Below are 19,393 nucleotides of genomic sequence, written 5' to 3' on the forward strand. Positions count from 1 at the left end.
TGGCCACTAGGAAAGCAACCTTCCAAGTTAAAAACTGTAGCTCACATTTATGTAGAGGTTCAAAGGGAGGACCCATTAGTCTTGTGAGAACTATGTTTAAATTCCACACAGATGAGGGTGGTACTCTGGGAGGAATTATTCTTTTGCGGCCTTCCATAAATGCTTTGATGGCAGGGACTCTGAAAAGTGATAAGTGTTGCCAGTTTTGCAAATAGGCTGCTATGGCCACGAGGTGCAACCTAATAGATGAATAGGCTAAGTTGCACCTTTGGAGATGTAGTAGGTAACCTATGATGTGTTGGATAGACACATTTAGGGGATTGATGGTGTTGTTATGACAATATATGATGAATCTTTTCCATTTGGCTGCATAGCAGGCTCTAGTGTTGGGATGTATAGCCTCCTTAATAACGTTCATACAGTCAGGGGGAAGGTTAAGGTAACCGAATTCTAAGATCTCAGGAGCCAGATCGCAAGGTTGAGCTGAGCCGAGTCCGATGTCTCCACGTTTCTGGGTTAAGAGGCGTGGAGAGAGGTGCAGTTTTTGGTACGGAATTGCGGAACTACGGACAGTTCCAGTAATGTGGTGTACCACGGTTGTCTGGCCCAAGTAGGAGCAACTAGAATGAGAGTCATGTGAGTGTTGCTGTAGCTTGCGCACCACCAGTGGAATGAGTGGGAGAGGCGGAAAAGCGTACGCAAATCTGCCTGACCAATTAATTCCTATCGCATTGCCTTTGGACACTGGGTGTGGATATCTGGTGGCGAAGTTTGGGCATTTGGTGTTTTTGTGTGTGGCAAAGAGGTCTATGTGTGGTTGGCCCCACATTTGAAAAAGTGGTTGAAGAACTCGCGGATGAAGTTCCCACTCGTATATCTGTTGCATTTGACGGCTTAACAGATCGGCTATGTTGTTCTGGACTCCCGGGACATGTTGGGCTAGGAGAAGAATGTTCTGAGGTATAACCCATCTCCATATGCTTTGTGCTAGTTGAGAGAGCTGCAGAGGATGTGTCCCGCCTTGTTTCTGTATGTAGTACATGGCTCTCATGTGGTCTGAGCGGAGTAGGACAGCCTTGCCTGATATTTGCTCTGGAATGCCTTTAGGGATAGGAATATGGCTAGTAACTCCAGGTGGTTGATGTGGAGTAACTTCTGTTGAAGAGTCCCCCTGCCCTGCATGGTGTGATGTAATAGATGAGCTCCCCATCCTGAGAGCGATGCATCCGCTGTCAGGACAATGTGTGGAACTGGTTCTAGGAACGGTCGCCCTTTGGAAAGGATTTTGGTGCTCCATCACTGCAGAGAGCGATGAATGCGACCGTGTACCAACACCAGATCTGTTAGCTGGCCTTGAGCTTGCTTCAATTGGTGTACTAGGCACTCTTGGAGAGAACGCATCTGGAGTCTTGCGTGAGGCACTATGAATATGCAAGAGGCCATCTTCCCTATGAGCTGCATGAACACTCGAACTGGAAGAGAGTGTTGAGACTGAAATTTGGTTATGAGGGTTTGCATGCTTGCTATCCTGGCTGGACTGGGATAAGCAAGCGCTTTGAGGCGTCTTTTGTGGCACCTAGGTACTGTTGTATTTGGGACGTTTGTAGATGAGACTTTGCGTGGTTTACTGTAAACCCCAAGTCGTGGAGTAGTTGAATAGTGGCGTGAGTGTGATGGCTTTTATGAGCCAGTCGTCCAAATATGGGAGGACGTGAATGTGTTGTCTTCTTAGATGAGCTGCAACTACCGTCAGGCACTTGGTGAATACCCGGGGTGCTGTGGTGACTCCGAAAGGGAGTACTTTGAATTGGTAGTGTTGACCGTCCACTACGAGATATTTCCTGTGAGATGTGTGAATGGGAATATGGAAGTAGGTGTCCTTGAGATCTAGAGTGGCAAGGAAGTTGCCTTGTGAAAGAAGAGGAAGGACCTGCTGAAGTGTGACCATGTGGAAATGGTCTGAGTGTATGTACAGGTTTAGGGGTCTGAGGTCTATAATCCGTCTCAGAGACACGTCCTTTTTTGGTATGAGAAAATACAGAGAGTAAACTCCTGTGTTTTGTTGGTGCAGGGGAACTGGTTCTATTGCACTCCTTTGTAGGAGGGAGATGACTTCCTGCTTGAGCAGTCATAAATGTTCTAACGACATTGGGCGCTGTTTGGGTGGTATGTTTGGGGGAGGTAGAGGTAAGTTCCAGAGAGTAACCTGATTGAACGATTTGTCTCACCCACATGTCTGTGGTGATGTTGCTCCAGACAGTAAGGAACTGTTGTATTCTTCCCCCGACCGGAGTGGAATTGTCCGGGGGGAGCAGAGGGAAGTCATTGGGTAGGGGTGGAGGCAGATCGGGTATTGTTGGTCTTGCCTCTACCTTTGTTATTGTTGCCTCTGTAGCCTCCTCTCTGGTAACCTCTGGTGAATGTAGACTGGGTGAGAGCCTTGTAAGAGATGGCGGGGTTGTCAGAGGAGTAGCCTCAGGAGGTGCCCTTGTAAGAGGAAGGTTGTGAATCCGAACATTTAGGAATCGGCTTTGTGCTCGGCTCCAAATGTTTTTTCGGAGTCAATGGGTCGGTGCTTGTAGGTTTCGGTGTAGAGTGTTTGGATGTGGAGGCAGCGATCGGCAAGGAGGAGGAGGGCCGTTTCTTTTTTCGGTGCCGGTGACCAGGTGTCGGTACCGATGGCAGACTGACTCGAGCCCGAGTCGCCTGAAGGCTTAATAGGCTTCTTTGCAGAGGGCGGGGCATGGGAAGCAGTCTCTCGGTGTGCTCCTGGGCCCAAAGGTGAAGGTGTGACCGAAGCCTTTTTCAATGGATTATGGAGGGGGTCGGGGTCGACGTCTTTGCTTACAACCCGCTGCGCTGGAGAGAATTCTTCGACGTCTGAGTCCTCAACTTCAGAGGTGCTGTGTTCTTGGACCCGCTCCTGTTCTGGTACGTCGACGCCCTCTTGGAAGATGTCATTGGGAATGGATGTTGATGAGCGAGCCATTGTTCTACAAGCTCAACTATCCTGAATGGTCTTTTTGGAGCAGAAAGAGGCACAAGCTGCACAGTCTCTGGCCTTGTGCTCCGGTGAAAGGCAGAGGTTAGACACCTCATGCAGATCAGTGTGGGGAAACTTCGACCCACATTGAGGACACTTCTTGAATGGAGTCCTTTCCATGAGCCAGATGCCAAGGCCCAGGTGAACCCGAAGGCCCTAGTCGACGATCGGAATGGAGGACTTCGAAGTTGGAGAGATGCGCGACAACTGGGGTTCGCGATCAAAAACAATACCGTCAAATGGGTGAAGGATTGCGCGTCGAAAGTGGAACCGGTGACGGTTCCGAACTGGAGCGCAAGAAACACATTCGAGCCTGATGGCGGAAAAAAAACAATCTGAAGATGGAGCCGATGCCCATGCGCACTATAGTCCAAAGGAGGAGTCACCTATCTCGTGACTTCCAAAGACTTTACCAAAACAAAAACAACTGCAAACATCGGGGCTATAACACCAGATGACGATCTATGCATGGTGCGTGATCCGCAGCTCCTATGCCTCGAACTTGTATTTATATAGAACTATTACATACATGTGAAGCCGTGCTGGAGAATGCAGAAGTATTATTCGTATTGTTGCATAAAATCTGGTAGAAAGATTCACTAAGATTATTTGAGGTCTGATGTGCCCTATTGAGATAAAAGATTACACTTTTGAATGTTATATTGAGTAGAAAAGTGTTTAAACACACTTGTTCATGTTGAAAAAAGTTACTAAAATATTTTTAAAAACACTGCCATCAAAACATAGGCCCTTTAATTACACTGGTCCTCAATTTTGCATGAGGGAGACGATTCTATCAGTGGTTAACATTTTAACGTACAACCATCATCTAGCAATAGTCTGCATCTCTGCTTCTACTTAATTTACTGATTAGCAGTCTTGCTTTGAAAAAAGGATATCGGAATGGGCGGCTCCCAAAGTTGAAAGCAACAGATTCCTTGAAGGACAGGCTGATTGCTGGGAAGTATGCCATGCCGAAGCCTCTAGAGATATCACTGAATGCTGTGCCCAAGCACACACCATTTCTAGAAGAAAAGGGAAAATAAAAAGAAATGGGGAACATCAAGATTCAAGCAACAGTAGTTATGTAACCCGATATGACACTTAGATCAATATAAACATAATGCACCAACCCTCAACTCTTACAGTAAACAACAGAAATAGGAAAAAGCCTGGACTGTATGCCTAATTTTGATCCTTCTCAGATGTATATTAATTTAGTTGGTTCTATTATACAGCAAAGCAAGTCTCCCTTTAGTTAAAATTCGGTAAGGAAGCACAACGACCATACATAATGATAGAAGACAGAGCGGTGTGTGTTCTTTGACTCTGTTCGGAGGCCCTTTACCATTGGGTGTGGACCTGCAGTGGAGCAACAGGAAGTGTCCTTGGGTTTAGCATAGTTTACTGGGTGAGACCTTGAGGTTCGACTAGTCACAGGGTGTACTGCATATACTGATGAGGGTAGCAGTTCTGAAACTGTGGCACTCACTGTCTACAGTAATTGAAGAAAAGCAGGGTAGAATCTTACTACATACATTGTAGGACAAATTAATACTGAACTGTTCTGGCTTGACTACAGTTGAAATCCATTCAATAAAGACTGATTAAAGAAAGTTTGATTGGGATTGTGCTCACAAGATGGAAGATAGAAATACCTTCAGAGAAGCGGCACTGCCCAACACTAACACATTTTATGTGCAGTAGTTCTGATACAGACCAAAGGCATTGTGTCACCATCTTGCCCAGATTAGCACCCCATGTCATCAAGAAGCTCATAGCAAATATAGCCAACAACTGCAGTTGTTGGCTATATTTGTTATGAGCTTCTTGTTGACATGGGGTGCTAATCTGTGACCTATAGTGACATTGGAGGGGCACATTCAACAATGGAGGTCTGTGACAACACAGTTGGAAATGTGCACCTCAGCTAAAATACTCCCATAATGTTACAGTAACTACTGTCTTAGGCACAAAAGAGAGGCCCTAGTATTTCCATCTGTTATAGGGTACTACAGCCCAGCAGGCAGAAAACATGCAGAAATCGGATCAGAGTCCATACAGAAACATCTAAATGGTATACCAAACATCTGCAACCCTCCAAGGGGGAAAAGCTTTCATATAGGACATGCCAAACACTAAACTGCAGCTGGTAATGTCAGATTCCCCCCACAGTGAATCAAAGGTAATACCAGTGGGCGGGGGCATTGGCAGATGGAAGTCAGCATGCTGATTATTCAAAGGCACAAATCAATTCCCTGCACTGAGGTCCAACCTCTATCTCAGGGATACAATTTGAACTTGTCCTGTCAAAACGAAGAGATCCATTCACCAAAGGCCTGACCCATCCATCCTACTAGGGAATAAGGATATAAAAGTTTTAAATCCTGTGATGCTCTCCTCCATGGACACCACTTCTACAACCCCTTACTTCAGTAGGACCAGTACCTCCAAATGCAGTATTAAATTGTGTGCCAGAGAGCACTTTCATTCAAATGAGGGGTCTGTTGGTGAAAAGCAGAAAGAAAGAGCATAACCATAGCAAATAACATGAAGACTTTAGTAATCCGTAATGATGGCCTCCAAGTTGGTGGTGAAGTGGAAGACCTTTCTGATACCAGAAGCTAGAGGAGGTGAGAGGAGTGGGGGTGGAGTCAAAGAGAATTCGATGCGGCAGATCCAGTGTAGATGGAGCTGCTGATATTGCTGGTGTCAATTAGGTCCAGTCCTGCACAAAAGGAGTAGTAAAGCTACGGAGGGGTCAGACCTGCTGGGAAGGTGGAATTTATCACGAGGGCAGCCCCCTTGAGAAGCCCTGAAATCAATAGTACTTATGGAGGAATGGCTTCACTTGGAAGGCCAAGCCCAGTGAGTGTGCCATGGCGTGGCTATTTTTAAAATATTCCAGGGAGAAGTCAGCCTTCGCCTTGACAAACCATTCTTTAACTAATGGAATGCTCATCACTGCCACTTGGAAATATCTGTAAAAGACTGTAGTCAGATAACAAATCGAGCCATTGTGTCAGCAGAATTCAGGCAGTACTTCAGGATTTGCTTGTAGGTATACAAACCATCACTCATCAAGTTCGAGCAGGGCTCAGGATGACTACTTATGGCCATCTTAGCCAGCTGCCAGAAGGCATGGACACACTGCCAACACAGAATGCGGCATTGGCAACATGCAGAGCTAATCTGTGTAATTCAAAATGTTTTCTGCCTCTGAAGTTAAGTCCTTTGGACAAACAACTCACAACCTGTAGGAGCAGTGAGAGAAAAGCATTTTGTTCCCTTTGGAACTACTGAACTCTCTGGTGAAGGATTTGTCATAGGGATCTGAAGGTGCAGGCTGATGGCACCGTGCGATTTTCATATGAACTCTTGGGCCCAATGAAGGGTGTCTCCTAAGGAGCAGGAACAGGTCCCAAGAGACCTTCACTGAACAGCAGCAAGGGTTTCAGAGCCACCGAAGACAGCTACATGGTTTCTATGAAGGCACTGGACTTTGCCTCAGTAGTTGGTGACTCCGCTGCTTTCCGTAGCAAAGCTCATAAACAAAACCATCCTCTGAAGGAAGCCCACAGGGATAAGTAATGTAGATCTCTAGCAAAATGTTATGGTTAGAAGCATTTTTGTAGGTCTAGGCCAAAGGCATCATCTGTGTGGTAACGATGGAGGAGATCAATAGTTATCAGCATCCAAGTCATCATAATCCATAAACTCATAATTTCTGTTTAAAGTTTTTAATGTGTAAAAGTCTGAGCCAAAGATCTCATTCAGTTGAGTAAAACTGTGATAAATGGAGAGGCACTGCCAGGGGCAGTAACTCGAACGGGGTGCTCAAAATGTATCTCTTACCACTCAAATAATATCTGTCAACTTTGATGGCTGAGGTGGTGGCAAAGATAGCCTAGATGTTAGCACTGGTAATAACGTCATGGGAGGTGCCAAAAGCGAAAAGGTTGGTGTTGTATTGAGCAATGGCATCTTTAGGTGCAATAATGGAGCCTGCCAAGGTACAGAATCGAGTAGCCTCTGGGTTGAACCCGCAAAAACTCCAAACCCACAGAAAAAGGCTCCTATTGAGGAAATTGGATCCATTCTGAAATGTTTCACAATGACCTATTGAAAAGCCTTGGCCAGGGAAGGATTAGCGGGTGGACCTGGAAACTCGTGTTTAATCTTTTAGAGGAACATGATCAGCTTTAATGAAGGAACAACACAAACGTCTGTGAACAATACCAATAAGTCTTTAAAAGGTCATGAGAGCAAGACCATTTTTTCATTCTCATTCCTACTGCATTCTCCTTCCTATGGGTCTTTTTTGTGGCAAGATACCATGGGGATATTGCTCCCTGTTAGAGGAGTTCCCTGAGGCAGGAGAGAGGGATAATTTTTGAGTACCCTTACAGGTCTTTGCCAGGAATAATTTGTGTCTTCCATCTTCCTAAAAGCCTTAGGGGGCATGAACGACCAACAGTCATAGACCGAGAATTTGTGGTCAGATCCTAGGCACTAAATGCAGGTGTTGAATGGATCAGACAATGGCATTTCCTAATGATACTATAGCAGGCTTTAAACCTGAAGACTTTAGGAAGGGACATCTAATCTAGGTGCTGTTGAATCTGCTAACAAGTTTTGGTTGGTCAAGACTGATGAAAAGCTTTGGACCTGCGCCAAAGCAAGAGAGAACAGGAACTGATGCCAGCATGCCGGTCTGTGCTACATACAGCAGGGTGTCATCACATCCGGGTTGGATGGCTGGCAGTGCTGAGACCTATTGCTGGTGAAAAGGTTTTTATGATCCAGTCTGGTGCCGAGAAGACATTGATGTGGTGAAGAATCTGCAAGAAAAGTATCCATCAGAAGCAGATTATACACCACGTGAAAGGTCCCGATGGTACTCCATGAATATGATCCTCAGATTAATCTGAGGAGATGGTTACTACAGAAAACACAGTCAAGGCCATGTAGGTAACATTGGAGGGCCTGATGGAGTGTAGCTGTAGCGATGCATAGCCACACAGGAGAGTCTGGAATGTCCCTCAGAGGAGACTTCTGCAACGATGTAGGACATGCTTTCCTTGGGTCTAGCACAATTGAGGGCATCACCATGATGGATGACAAGTGTGAACACCCTAAGAATCTGTACTAGGACTCACACCTCAGGATGAGGATAGTTGCTGCATAGATTCTTGCTGAGGCAATGGAGGACAAGATGTATGCGATGCATGGAGACTTGCTCCTTAGATTGTGGCAACACAAAAACTGGTTAATAAAGTGATTCAGCTTCTCTCCAAGGTTTGCAGCCACAATATAACAGTGGGGGAAACAGTGCTGGCCACTTTGTTGTCTGCAGTGTGGAAACGACAAATTCTGAGGATGCTGATAATGACTTGATTGTTGGCGATGCTTGCATTTTTTCCCTTCATTGTCTCTCTGCTGTCTTCTTTTGCCCTGTATTTAGTCCACTTTGATATACTGTGAGGTGTTATTTGGAGTATAACCCACAGCTTGTCGATTAGTAAATAAGTGCCATTCTATAAACGGTTGAAATAGTAGGATGCTGTTTTACAAGTTGTGTGCAAGCTGACCTTGCATATGTTGAATAAAACAGATTTAAATCTAACATTTAGAGGGATCTAATCAGTTAGGCTGGGTTGAACAGAGGCTGAAGTAAGGATTTTTTTCCCCCAGAATGAACGAACATCCATTTGGCTGGGAAGTCTGAGCTGCCCACCAATCAGCAAGGCCACGCCTCACAGATCTGCTGATTAGAGTGAAATCGGACTCCCCCAATGATACATGTCCCCCAAAGATCCTAAAAGAATTCTTCTCCGGCTTCTCTGGCTCAGCACTAGCTCTTCCCAATGAGTTCCCGAGCAAATGTGTGGTACCTAGTTCCTTCAAGGAGGTGATAGTAGTCCCACTATTAAAGAAAGCTAGTGAGGACCCAAATGTACTGAAGAACTACAACCCCATATCCTTACTACCACACCGTGCAAAGGTTCTGGAAGCAAATGTTGCTAGATGCTGATGTTCCTTCCTGGAGGACTCCCACTTCCTTGACCCACATCAAGCAGGCTTTCAGCCAGCCCACTCCACGGAAGCGGTCCTCCTCTCAGTCGTAGATGATATGCGGGAAGAGGCTGATAACCAATCATGAGCTGGTGCTCTTAGATCTCTTGGCGGCCTTCTACACAGACAACCACAAACTTCTGATAGACTGTGTCGGAGTTGCTAGCCACTGGGACACGGTGCTCAAGTGGGTCACCTTTTTCCTGAAGGAGCACGTCCAGTCGGCTTGTCTATCCCCCAGCGGCTCACCCAAAGTCCCCCTTACCTGGGGAGTGCCCCAGGGGTAATCTCTTTCACCCCACCATTTCAATTTGTACATACGCCCCCTTGTGTACTCCTTGGAAAAGATGAAGGTTAGAATTTATAATTACGCAGACAATATGCAATTACTGTTTGCTATTGATAATTCACCTGAATTTAAAGCTACTTTTTAAAACATGATGCTATTCATCCGTGACTGAATGAATAGCATTCCATTCAAATTAAACCCTGATAAGACTGAGATCTTCATCATTTGTAGCAGGCATGACTTGTGGAACCCCCCATTTTTGCCAGCCAGTATGGGCACACCCCCCAACCAAAAAGTTCAATCAAACCTCAAGTAGATGCTGTGATCTCATTCTGAAATCAAAAAGATTGGCAAATGTCTTACTTTCAAAGCTCTTATCCAGGCTGGCAAAGCATTAGTCATCTCAAGGATCGACTATGCAAATTCTCTCTACCTGGGTATACCTGAAGGACTCAATCGTAGATTGCAATTGGCTCAGAACCAAGCAGCCAGGCTCTTCTACTGTCAGCCTAGGAGCTGCCATTTCACCCCACTGATGAGACAACTACACTGACTGCCGGTGAAACAGCGAACGGTATTCAAGACTGGCTGCATCATTTTTAAATCTCTGAATGGCAGCAGCACAGATTTCATCTCAGCTCGCATTCAAAAGTACACTACCTCCCGCAACCTAAGATTCGCTCACCTGAACCTTCTCACCATTCCCCCAATTCAAGAAGAAAAGATTGGGTGGCTCCAACTTCTTTATACTCACCCCAGGTATTTGGATAATCCTCCCATTGGAAATCAGGTAGACCCCCTGATATAGCAGAATTAGACAACGCCTAAAAACCTAGCTTTTCAAAAAAGCCTATGGCTGATTTGGTGAGCAGTGGGCATTGGTTCTGTTATCCCAGCACCGAGGAACCGTCAAGTGTATGTGAACTCTACATTTGCCGATATCATAATATGCATCTTTATTGAACATTCTATGGTCATCTCAAGTTTCAACGGTGTGATTCCTCTCACAAGTGCTGGTTGAAGGACAATCTTTTTTAGGTTCTTACAGGCTGCCTGCTTTGTTAGTTCTTGTTCAATAGGAATCTTTTGTCAGTACTCACTCCTTTCATTTCCTCTGTCCTCACCCCAATCTAAGCAACTTCGGAGCATGAATTAGGAGCTTGCACTTACAGGATTAAGAGGGGAGGGAAACAGAAAGGAGGCAGTAGTCACAAGTCCCTCTGAACAGCATAAACCATTGAAAAAAAGCATTCACTTTCCTGTTCCATTAATAAGTGAATGCTTTCCCAAACCGGATCAAGATTGCTCCTCATCTACAGTGCATATCGATCCAAGCTTTGAAAACTCTTATTTATGATGCGCTATGGCCACACAGGAGATTTGCTCAATAAAGTCTGCGAAACTGCGACAAGTTACTAAGAATACACAGATCTCACACACATGTGAAAAAATAAAAGTATGTCAATAGAAAGGAAATGTCATTACAGATGCAGAATTTGAGCTCTGAGAAGGAGTCAACATTCTAACTTCCACATTTTAGGAACTGAGCAAACAGATGACCACAAAATGAATCAGTGTCAGGAGGAGACAAAATCGCATTTTTTGGATACTGCCAAAAGTGAACTTGCCTGTGTTGGAAGTGCTGTTTGCTATCTGCCTTAGGGATTGTGATGATGTACTTTTTCCTTGCCGTACACTGTCTGCTGACCATTATCTCTGCTAGAAAAGGGACTACGCAATCAAGCATTCTTCAACTACTATAGTACATTTTCAATAACAAATATGAAGTCATAAACTATGTGTAAAAGAGAAGAGTTCCAATGCTTAAAAGCCACAGGAATATCAAAGACCATTAGGAATATTTTGCTGGCATGGTGGGTCTGGAAAGGAAAATGTTACTTACCCAGTAAGTAACTGTTCTTGGCATGTAGAGTTGTAGATTCATATGCTTTGCATACTCCAGCAATCAAGTGTTGGGTCCAGATGTTTGCAAGTTGTTTCTCTTCAAAGAAGTCTTTCCAGTCACAAGGTAGGTGACTTCTCCTTTCGGTGATAATACGAATCGGCATGGACTCCATTGTTAGATTGTTTTACCGTAGAGGGTGAGACTGGAGTTAGTAAATGTAGAATAGAGATGTCCAAGTCATATGTATCTAAGATAAGAAAGACAGGAATAGGTACCCGGGGAGGCGGGTGGGCGCATGTGAATCTACAGCTCTACACGCCAAGAACAGATGCGTACTGTGTAGAATTTTCTGTTCGAGGCATGTGAGCTGTAGATCACATGCTTTGCTTAGACTATACAGCAGTATTGTTCCAAAGCGGTGGCTAACCTGTAGCTGTTGCAGTTGTTTTAAATAGTGTTTTAAGTACTGCCTGGCCTACATTAGCTTGCTGCCTCACTAACACATCTACACAATAGTGTTTGGTGAATGTGTGCGGTGTAGACAATGTTGCTGCCTTACAGATGTCGACTAAGGGAATATTCCCTAAGAAGGCCATAGTAGCCCCTATTTTGCGGGTGGAATGCGCTCTAGGGGGTATTAGCAATGCTATTTTTGCTTTTGTATAACCTGTTTGGGTACATTTAACAATCCATCTTGCAATACCATATTTAGAAATGGATTGCCTTTGTGCGGTGGAGAAAAAGCAACAAAGAGCTGCTTTGTCTTATGAAAATCTTTTGTTCGTTCTACATAATATCGTACAGCTCTTCTAACGTCAAGTATGTGTAGAGTTTGGTCTGCTACGGAATCAGGTTGAGGAAAAAACACAGGTAACTCAATGGATTGATTAATGTGAAAAGCAGAAACCACTTTTGGAAGATATTTGGGATTGGTTCGAAGAACCACCTTGTCTTTGTGAAGTTGAAAGAAAGGCTTTTGCATAGTTAGTGCCTTGAGTTCACTAACGCTCCTTAAGGGAGTGATTGCAATAAGAAAAGCAACATTCCATGAGAGAAATTGTAGTTGACACTTGTGCATTGGTTCACAAGGTGGCCCCATTAGCCTTGTAAAAGACTATGTTCAAGTTTCATACTGGTGCATGTGGAGCTCTTGGTGGTATTACTCTTTTTAGTCCTTCCATAAAGGCTTTAATCACTGGAACTCTGAATAGAGATTAGTGTTGTCTGTTTTGTAAGTATGCAGCCAGCTACTGCTGCTATATGCAATTGAATGGATGTATAAACTAATCCAAATTTCTGTAAATGTAAGAGATAACTGATAATGTGTTGTACTGAAGCATTAAGGGGATTGCTATTGTTACAATATATAACAAAACATTTAAACTTATCAGCATAACATGCCCTAGTAGGTCTCCTAGCCTCCTTTAGGATATTCATACAGTCTGTTTGTAATTGCAAATACTCTGCAAAAAATGACCTGCCCCATGTTCATGTGGAGTCAAAAATCTCCCATAACATTTTTGAGGAATATCTGCTCAACAGTTGGTATATGTTAACCTACCTGTCTCAATGTGCTTAGATAAGTCACTAATTTAGAGATAAAAAAGTGTGTGATATAATATCGCGGCAACCTGACCCTCACTCTACCTTTCTAAAACCATCTCCTCCTAGGAGAACAAAGTAAAGAAAAAGAGGGAGGGGAGTTGGCAGAGCCTCACGGGAGGTTGCTGCGAGGTTGCCGCGATATTATCACACACACGTTTTTATCCTCAAAAATGTTATGGGAGATATTTGACTCCACATGAACTAGGGGCGGTCCTTTTTTGCAGAGTAGATATAGAGTGGGGGGCCACCTGTTGACACCCCTTTTTTCTTCCCCCTTAGGCTCCTAGTTGTTTATAGTGTAATTGCAAATAACCAAACTCTATGACTTCAGGAGTTAAATCGCCAAGTTGAGTTCCTTGGGATACAGATGCCTGATTTCTCCATGGCTCTGAGTGAGTAGACTGGAGTTGAGGTGCAGCTTTCAGTGTGGAACTATTGACAGCTCTAAGAGAGTGGTGAAATAGGGTTGACGTGCCCTATGTGGGAGCTATGAGAATCAGTGTGAGGGATGTTTGCCTGAGCTTCTGAACTACCAGTGGAATGAATGTGAGAGACGGAAAAGCATAGACAAATATCCCAGACCAGTTCATCCATAGGGCATTGCATTTGGAGAGTGTGCGTGGGAACCTGGAGGCAAAGCTTGGGCATTTTGCGTTTCGAGCTGTGGCGGTTCAATGTGAGGAAATCCCCTGTCCTGAAAATCAGAAAGAAGAACATGGGGATGAAGTTCCCACTCGTGGATTTGCTGTCTCGGTCTACTGAGAAGGTCTGCAATTTGATTGTTTACTTCGGGAATGTGTTCTGATAGGAGATCCATTTTGTGATGTATGGCCCATTTCCAAATGGCTTGAGCTAAATGTGACAGTTGGCGAGTGTGTCCTGTCCCCCCCCCCCCCGTTTTGTATGTAGTACATAGATGTCATGGTGTCTGTGTGAACCAAAATAGTTTTGTCTATAAGGTGAGTTTGAAAGGCTTTGAGCGCGAGAAACACTGCTAGCAGCTCTAGGTGATTGATGTGTAGGCTCCTGTACTTTAGAGTCCATAATCCTTGGATTGTTTGACTCTGTAGGTGAGCGCCCAAACCAGCAAGCGATGCGTCTAATGTTAGCACTGTCTGTGGAGCAGGGTCAAGAAAGGGACGCCCTTTGGATACATTTTGTGGGTTCCACCACTGCAGAGAGCGATGGGTGCGGTCATCCACCAACACTAGATCAGTTAACTGACCCTGCAACTGGTTCCACTGACTTGCTAAGCATTCTCGAAGAGGACGCATGTGAAGTCTTGCGCGGGAACAATTATATTGCAAGACGCCATCCTGCCTAGCAGGATCATGAAGGCTCTTGCCTGGCTATGATTGGTGGGGCTAAAATTGAGTGAGAAAGGATTGAATACTGTGAATCCTGGCTGCATTGGCATTGTGAGCGTCTATCATGGCTCCCAGATAAGTTTGTGTGTTGGAAGGCTGTAGATGAGACTTCAACACATTCACTGTAAACCCTAGTTGGTGAAGTAAGTGAATAAAGGTTTGAGTGTGCGGGAGACACATTTGGTTAAGTGCTGGCTTAGATGAGCCTGTCGTCCAGGTATGGGAAGACATGGATCTGTTGTCTTCTTAAATGTGCTGCGACTAATGCCAGACATTTGGTAAATGCCTTGGGAGCAGGATGAGTGGGATGAATAGGAATGTGGAAATATGCGCCTTTTAAGTCTAGAGTAGACATAAAATCTCCCTGCTGTAGAAGCTGGAGCACTTCTTGAAGTGTTACCATGTGGAAATGCTCTGACAGTATGTAGAGGTTTAGTTCTCAGAGATCTAGAATAGGTCTTAAAGAGCCGTCCTTTTTGGGGATGAGAAAGTACAGGGGGGTACATGCCTGTCTCCTGATGTTGTAATGGTACAGGCTCTATGGCTCCGTTGGAAAGAAGAGACTGGACTTCTTGCTGAAGTAGATGTAAATGCTCTGGTGACATTTTGTGAGAACGTGGTGGTATGTTTGGAGGATTGTTGGTAAGGTCCAGGCAATGACCATGTTGGATAATTCCGAACACCCATTTGCCTGTGGTGATAGATTGCCAAATGGTGAGGAATTGTAGAAGACGTCCCCTGACAGGTGTTAAATGATTGGGGGAAGTGTAGGCAAGTCACTGCAAGTTGGGTGAGGGGGAATTACGCAGTGCGGAACCCTTGACTCAACCTTTGTTGTTGTTACCTCTAGATCCTCCTCTAACGAAACCCCTTGTAGAGGAAGATTGACTGCTGCCTTTTAAGATGTGGCAGTATTGTCTGAGGACTTGGTTTCCGACCCTCCATGGTAGAAGGAGCGACGAAAGAAGCCCCAACTAGAGGGAGACTGCAGAGCTCCCATAGACTTGGCTACCTCTTTGTCTTTTTTTCCTTTTTTCTAATGACTTATCTACTTCGGGCCCGAAGAGATGTTCCTTGTCAAAAAGAGTATTTAAAATAGACTGTTGTACTTCTGGTTTGAAACCAGAAATCCTCAGCCATGCATGTCTTCTTAGTAACAAACTAGTGTTGATCTCTCTAGCTGCGGTGGCTGCAGCATCTACAGCGCATCTTATTGAGGAATTGGATATGAGCTTACCTTCCTGGACTAAATCCTGGGCTTCTGCTTTGTGCTCAATTGGGAGGTGTTGTAGCACCTGCTCCATGTCCCAGTTTGAACATATCTGGCTAGCAGGGCCTTGGTGTTGGCAATGCCCCAATGATTTGCTGCTTGGGCGACTACTCGTTTACCAGAGGTGTCTAATAGTTTTGACGCCTTGTCTGGAGAGGGAGGGTCACCTGTAGTCGGTGAATTGGCCCGCTTATGGGCTTTAGAGACCACAAAAGAGTCTAGTGGTAACTGTCCTTTAATAAAGACTGGATCTGAGGGGAGCAGATTTATATTTTTTTATCAATCCTGGGGGTGAGAATGCAAGCCCGCACTGGATCTTTAGAGATGTCGTCGGCATGTCTCACCATGCCTTTAAGCATAGGTAGAGTGTGACTAGCCCTTTGTGCGGTACTAAGTGTTAGGCTATCAAAACATTTGTTTTCGCTTGGCGCTAGCTCCCTTTAAAAAAGAACAAATGCAAGTACAAAATGTAAAGGAGTTAAACCCTTGCAAATACAAAAGGGCCTCAGCAGGTCTTCTAATGTCGTAAGATCGGATTAAAGGAATTAAAAACCTCTTGGAGTATACCAAGTAAAACTTGCTAAAGAAAGTGAAATGGAACAAGCTCCGAGGCAAGGACTCGTCACAGGGACAAATTAAAGCAATACTGGGGTCAAACTAACCTAGAGGAGAGCTCTGATGCCACTTTACAATGCCAAATCTAAGTCTTGTTAAAAGGACTCTGTTCCAGGTGGTATCCACCCATGACAGATATGGCTCCATATTGGGGGTGGTCTGCAGAGACTCATACTATCTTACTGAGATTTTTGCGAATTCCCCCTTCATCGCTAAGCGCCACTTTTGGCGGCAAGATCGGAGGGAAATTAGTAAGCAAGAGAGGTGTGTTGCCTTTCAACCAGGACCACCCCTAAGGTGCTCTGAGCTGAAGTCACCCCCTCCTTTGAAAATCCTCCATACTGTTTTGTAGGAGTCTAGCCAATAGGGTTAGTGATATGCCTCCTCCATAGAAGGAGTGGACATACCAAGGCTGTTGATACCCTAAAGGTAAGTAGCTCATTAGCTACTACCTTCTAACCCCTGTAACGCCACTAAATTGAGTATTAAGGGGCATCCCTGAACCTTAGTCCTCAAATTACAGATGACCTACAAAGAAGAGGACAAAGAAAAGCCATGCAGAACCGAAAGACTGAAGATACCAACTGACTTGGCCAGAGCCCTATCGGCCTGTCTGCAGCTCTCAAAGACTCTGCTATAGAAGAGCAACTTGTCGAGCAGCCCAGCGACCTCCAGAATGCTGGGAAGACTGCCTGACTTCTAAAAAGACTTCTAATCTCCTGTGAACAGCGGACCTGTCCAGAAGAAAAACCAACTTTAAAGACCAAGTGCTCTGCCCCAAACGCCCACGGCCCGTATCCAAGAGGCCCACCGGTACAGTCCCTGGTGGGCTGACCCCTGCCAGACTCCACATCGACGCCTGCAGCGTCTGCACGATGACCCCCTCCCCCCCCCCAACTGCAACCACACTGGTAAGCTGACTTCCGACGTTAAAGGACACCACTGCTCCCGAAGCCCCTGGGCTACCGACGGTGTCCAGACACTACAGCACATCTAAAATTACCTGAGCAACTGTAGGTTTCTTTGGTCCAGCAACCTGGCCTGAGCCTACAGCCTTTTTCCGATTTCAAGATTCTTTATTTGTTTGCATCGGCTGCCCAACGCTGTGTTGGCACTCTGCAGCCGGCCACACCTCTGCGGGTGCAAGTTTGGTGCTGCCTTGTGGCCCCCCCTGTGCTTACCTTAACCCCCGGAGACTGGGTTACCAAACTGTTCTTGTTAGCTGTAAGTAGTAGCACTTTGATTGCCCCCTTTCTCAATTGGATCACATTGGCACCAGATCTCGAGTTTGATCTCTGCACGCAGCTACCCCGGTGCCGCTGGTGGTGAGGTCACTTACCTGAACCTTGCCTGGTACTGATTCTTCATCCAAAAGCTCAATGCAGTAAATCAACACAGTAAATCGTTTACTTACCTGAATATTGCGGATTGTGTTTCCTCCTATAGGATAACTTTGCACTGATTGAAAAACAGTGATATTCCAAAATGTATCTTACTGCTACAAAGTATCCTTGGTTTCATAAAATAAATATACTAAACGTAATGTTTTTACAAACCATTTGTCTCAGATTTAGTCATTGAGTGTGTGAAATCATTTCCTTAGCACTGCCCTCAGATAACCCTATCTGTTCGCCCACACTACAACGAGAGAGCATTAGTATTATCTACTGTAGCCTCTGTAAAGCCTCTAGGGATCCACTGGACTCTGTGCACACTATACCTGACTTTGGTATAGTATATACAGTGGAAGCTTCCGACATACATACCATAATTATGCTCAATTTATTAGGTTAAAGAAGATGCAATCATTAGAGCTGACCCATGTAAAGGATGTCTGCGTCCTCTTCTGGAGTAGTCTCCCTTTCAATAATCATCAATGACTAATAAAATGCGTGGATTACAGAACACTTTCTTAAATGTAGACATCGTCCATCTAGCTTTGGGACCAAATACACTAATTTAAACTTCAGGAATACTCCTTCAACTAAAATGTTTTAGGCAATCATTTAGGCTAAATTATAGGACAACAGTCATCATCATTATCAATACTTTATTCGATTTTAAAAATGAAATCATACAAGTCACAACAGAAATATGATCAGCACCACATTTGCACAGTAATAGATTTAAAACCATAAATACTAACGTAAGCTTACATAAAAACGTCAAGAGCCACATCTCTAATAACTTCCCCTATTGAGCTGCTCTGTAAACCCCCATAAGAGTCACATGTTGTCAAGTCAGAAATAAGCATTCACGCTTATAATAGTTAGTAACTTACACAATGCAGAGGCTAATGGGACTCCACAGTTTTATCAAGAAGAGTAAAGAGGTAGTTTTTGTAGCTGAAAATCATACATCCACCTTTCACTAGGATAATGTTTTACCATATTTATGCCTGCAATTAAGCATCTAATGGAAAATATAATACTAGGCTATCCGAAAATGGTACTGTAACAAGCCTGAAACCTAAAGAAAGATAAGGTACGAATAGACTTACAGACAAAATGAAATGTTCCCTTCATCCAGGTCAATGAGACAGCTGACTATGTCTCCTGCAGCCCAAGACTAGAAAAGATAATGAAGATTAGAAGAAATACAGTCTGTTTTGAATTTATTTATTTAAAGTCGTCAAATATTTGTAAGGCCGATGTATAACCTTATTGTTAACATTCTTCATGATAAATTGTTCAGTAGATTACCACCAATTAAAGGAGTAGAAGTACTTGGAACTAGAGATCTGTATATTTCTTTGGTCAGTAAAGATTTACTGTTTTTGTTAAACAATATAGTTAAAACGTGGTACTTCACCAGCTTCAAACACACATGGGTGATGGGAGGAATGCATTCAATTTGTCTAACCACTGGCAATCGCTCGAGGTAGCATCCCAACCCACCGTTATTTAGCTCATCATGCCACCACAATTTGGACACCGCCATATGCAAATCAATCTTAACCCTACTCCTCATGGGAACAGTCCAGCCCAAACTGCCAAGCCACATCTTCTGTGAACCAGACAACAAGCCATCCAGGACCAGTTTCATCCTAGTTATAGGCTCATCAGTCGGGTACAGCTTGGTTCCAGTGACACAGTGAACATGGGAAACACATCTGAGCATACCCATGACACTTAGGGAGGTACATGAAAACACCTGTTAGCATATACTATGTTAAGGTACGTAAATCATTTTATCCAAAGCATTTATTGTGTTTCTTTGGAAG

At 44.4% G+C, this 19,393-nt stretch overlaps 1 protein-coding gene across 3 annotated transcripts in view; it reads right to left on the bottom strand.

Moving 5' to 3' along the window:
• RNF123 (ring finger protein 123) overlaps positions 1-19,393 on the bottom strand; it is a 1,600,675-nt gene that overhangs the window by 1,264,198 nt on the left and 317,084 nt on the right. For all 3 annotated transcript variants that reach the window (XM_078661207.1, XM_078661208.1, XM_078661206.1), the window contains exons 9-10: positions 18,671-18,738; positions 3,943-4,068 (exon numbers count right to left, since the gene is read on the bottom strand). In XM_078661207.1, coding sequence (XP_078517333.1) covers positions 3,943-4,068; positions 18,671-18,738 — 194 coding nt within the window. The remainder of the gene's footprint in view (positions 1-3,942; positions 4,069-18,670; positions 18,739-19,393) is intronic.

The sequence above is a fragment of the Lissotriton helveticus genome, chromosome 9 (genome assembly GCF_964261635.1).
Source record: "Lissotriton helveticus chromosome 9, aLisHel1.1, whole genome shotgun sequence".
Classification (NCBI taxonomy): Eukaryota; Metazoa; Chordata; class Amphibia; order Caudata; family Salamandridae; genus Lissotriton; species Lissotriton helveticus.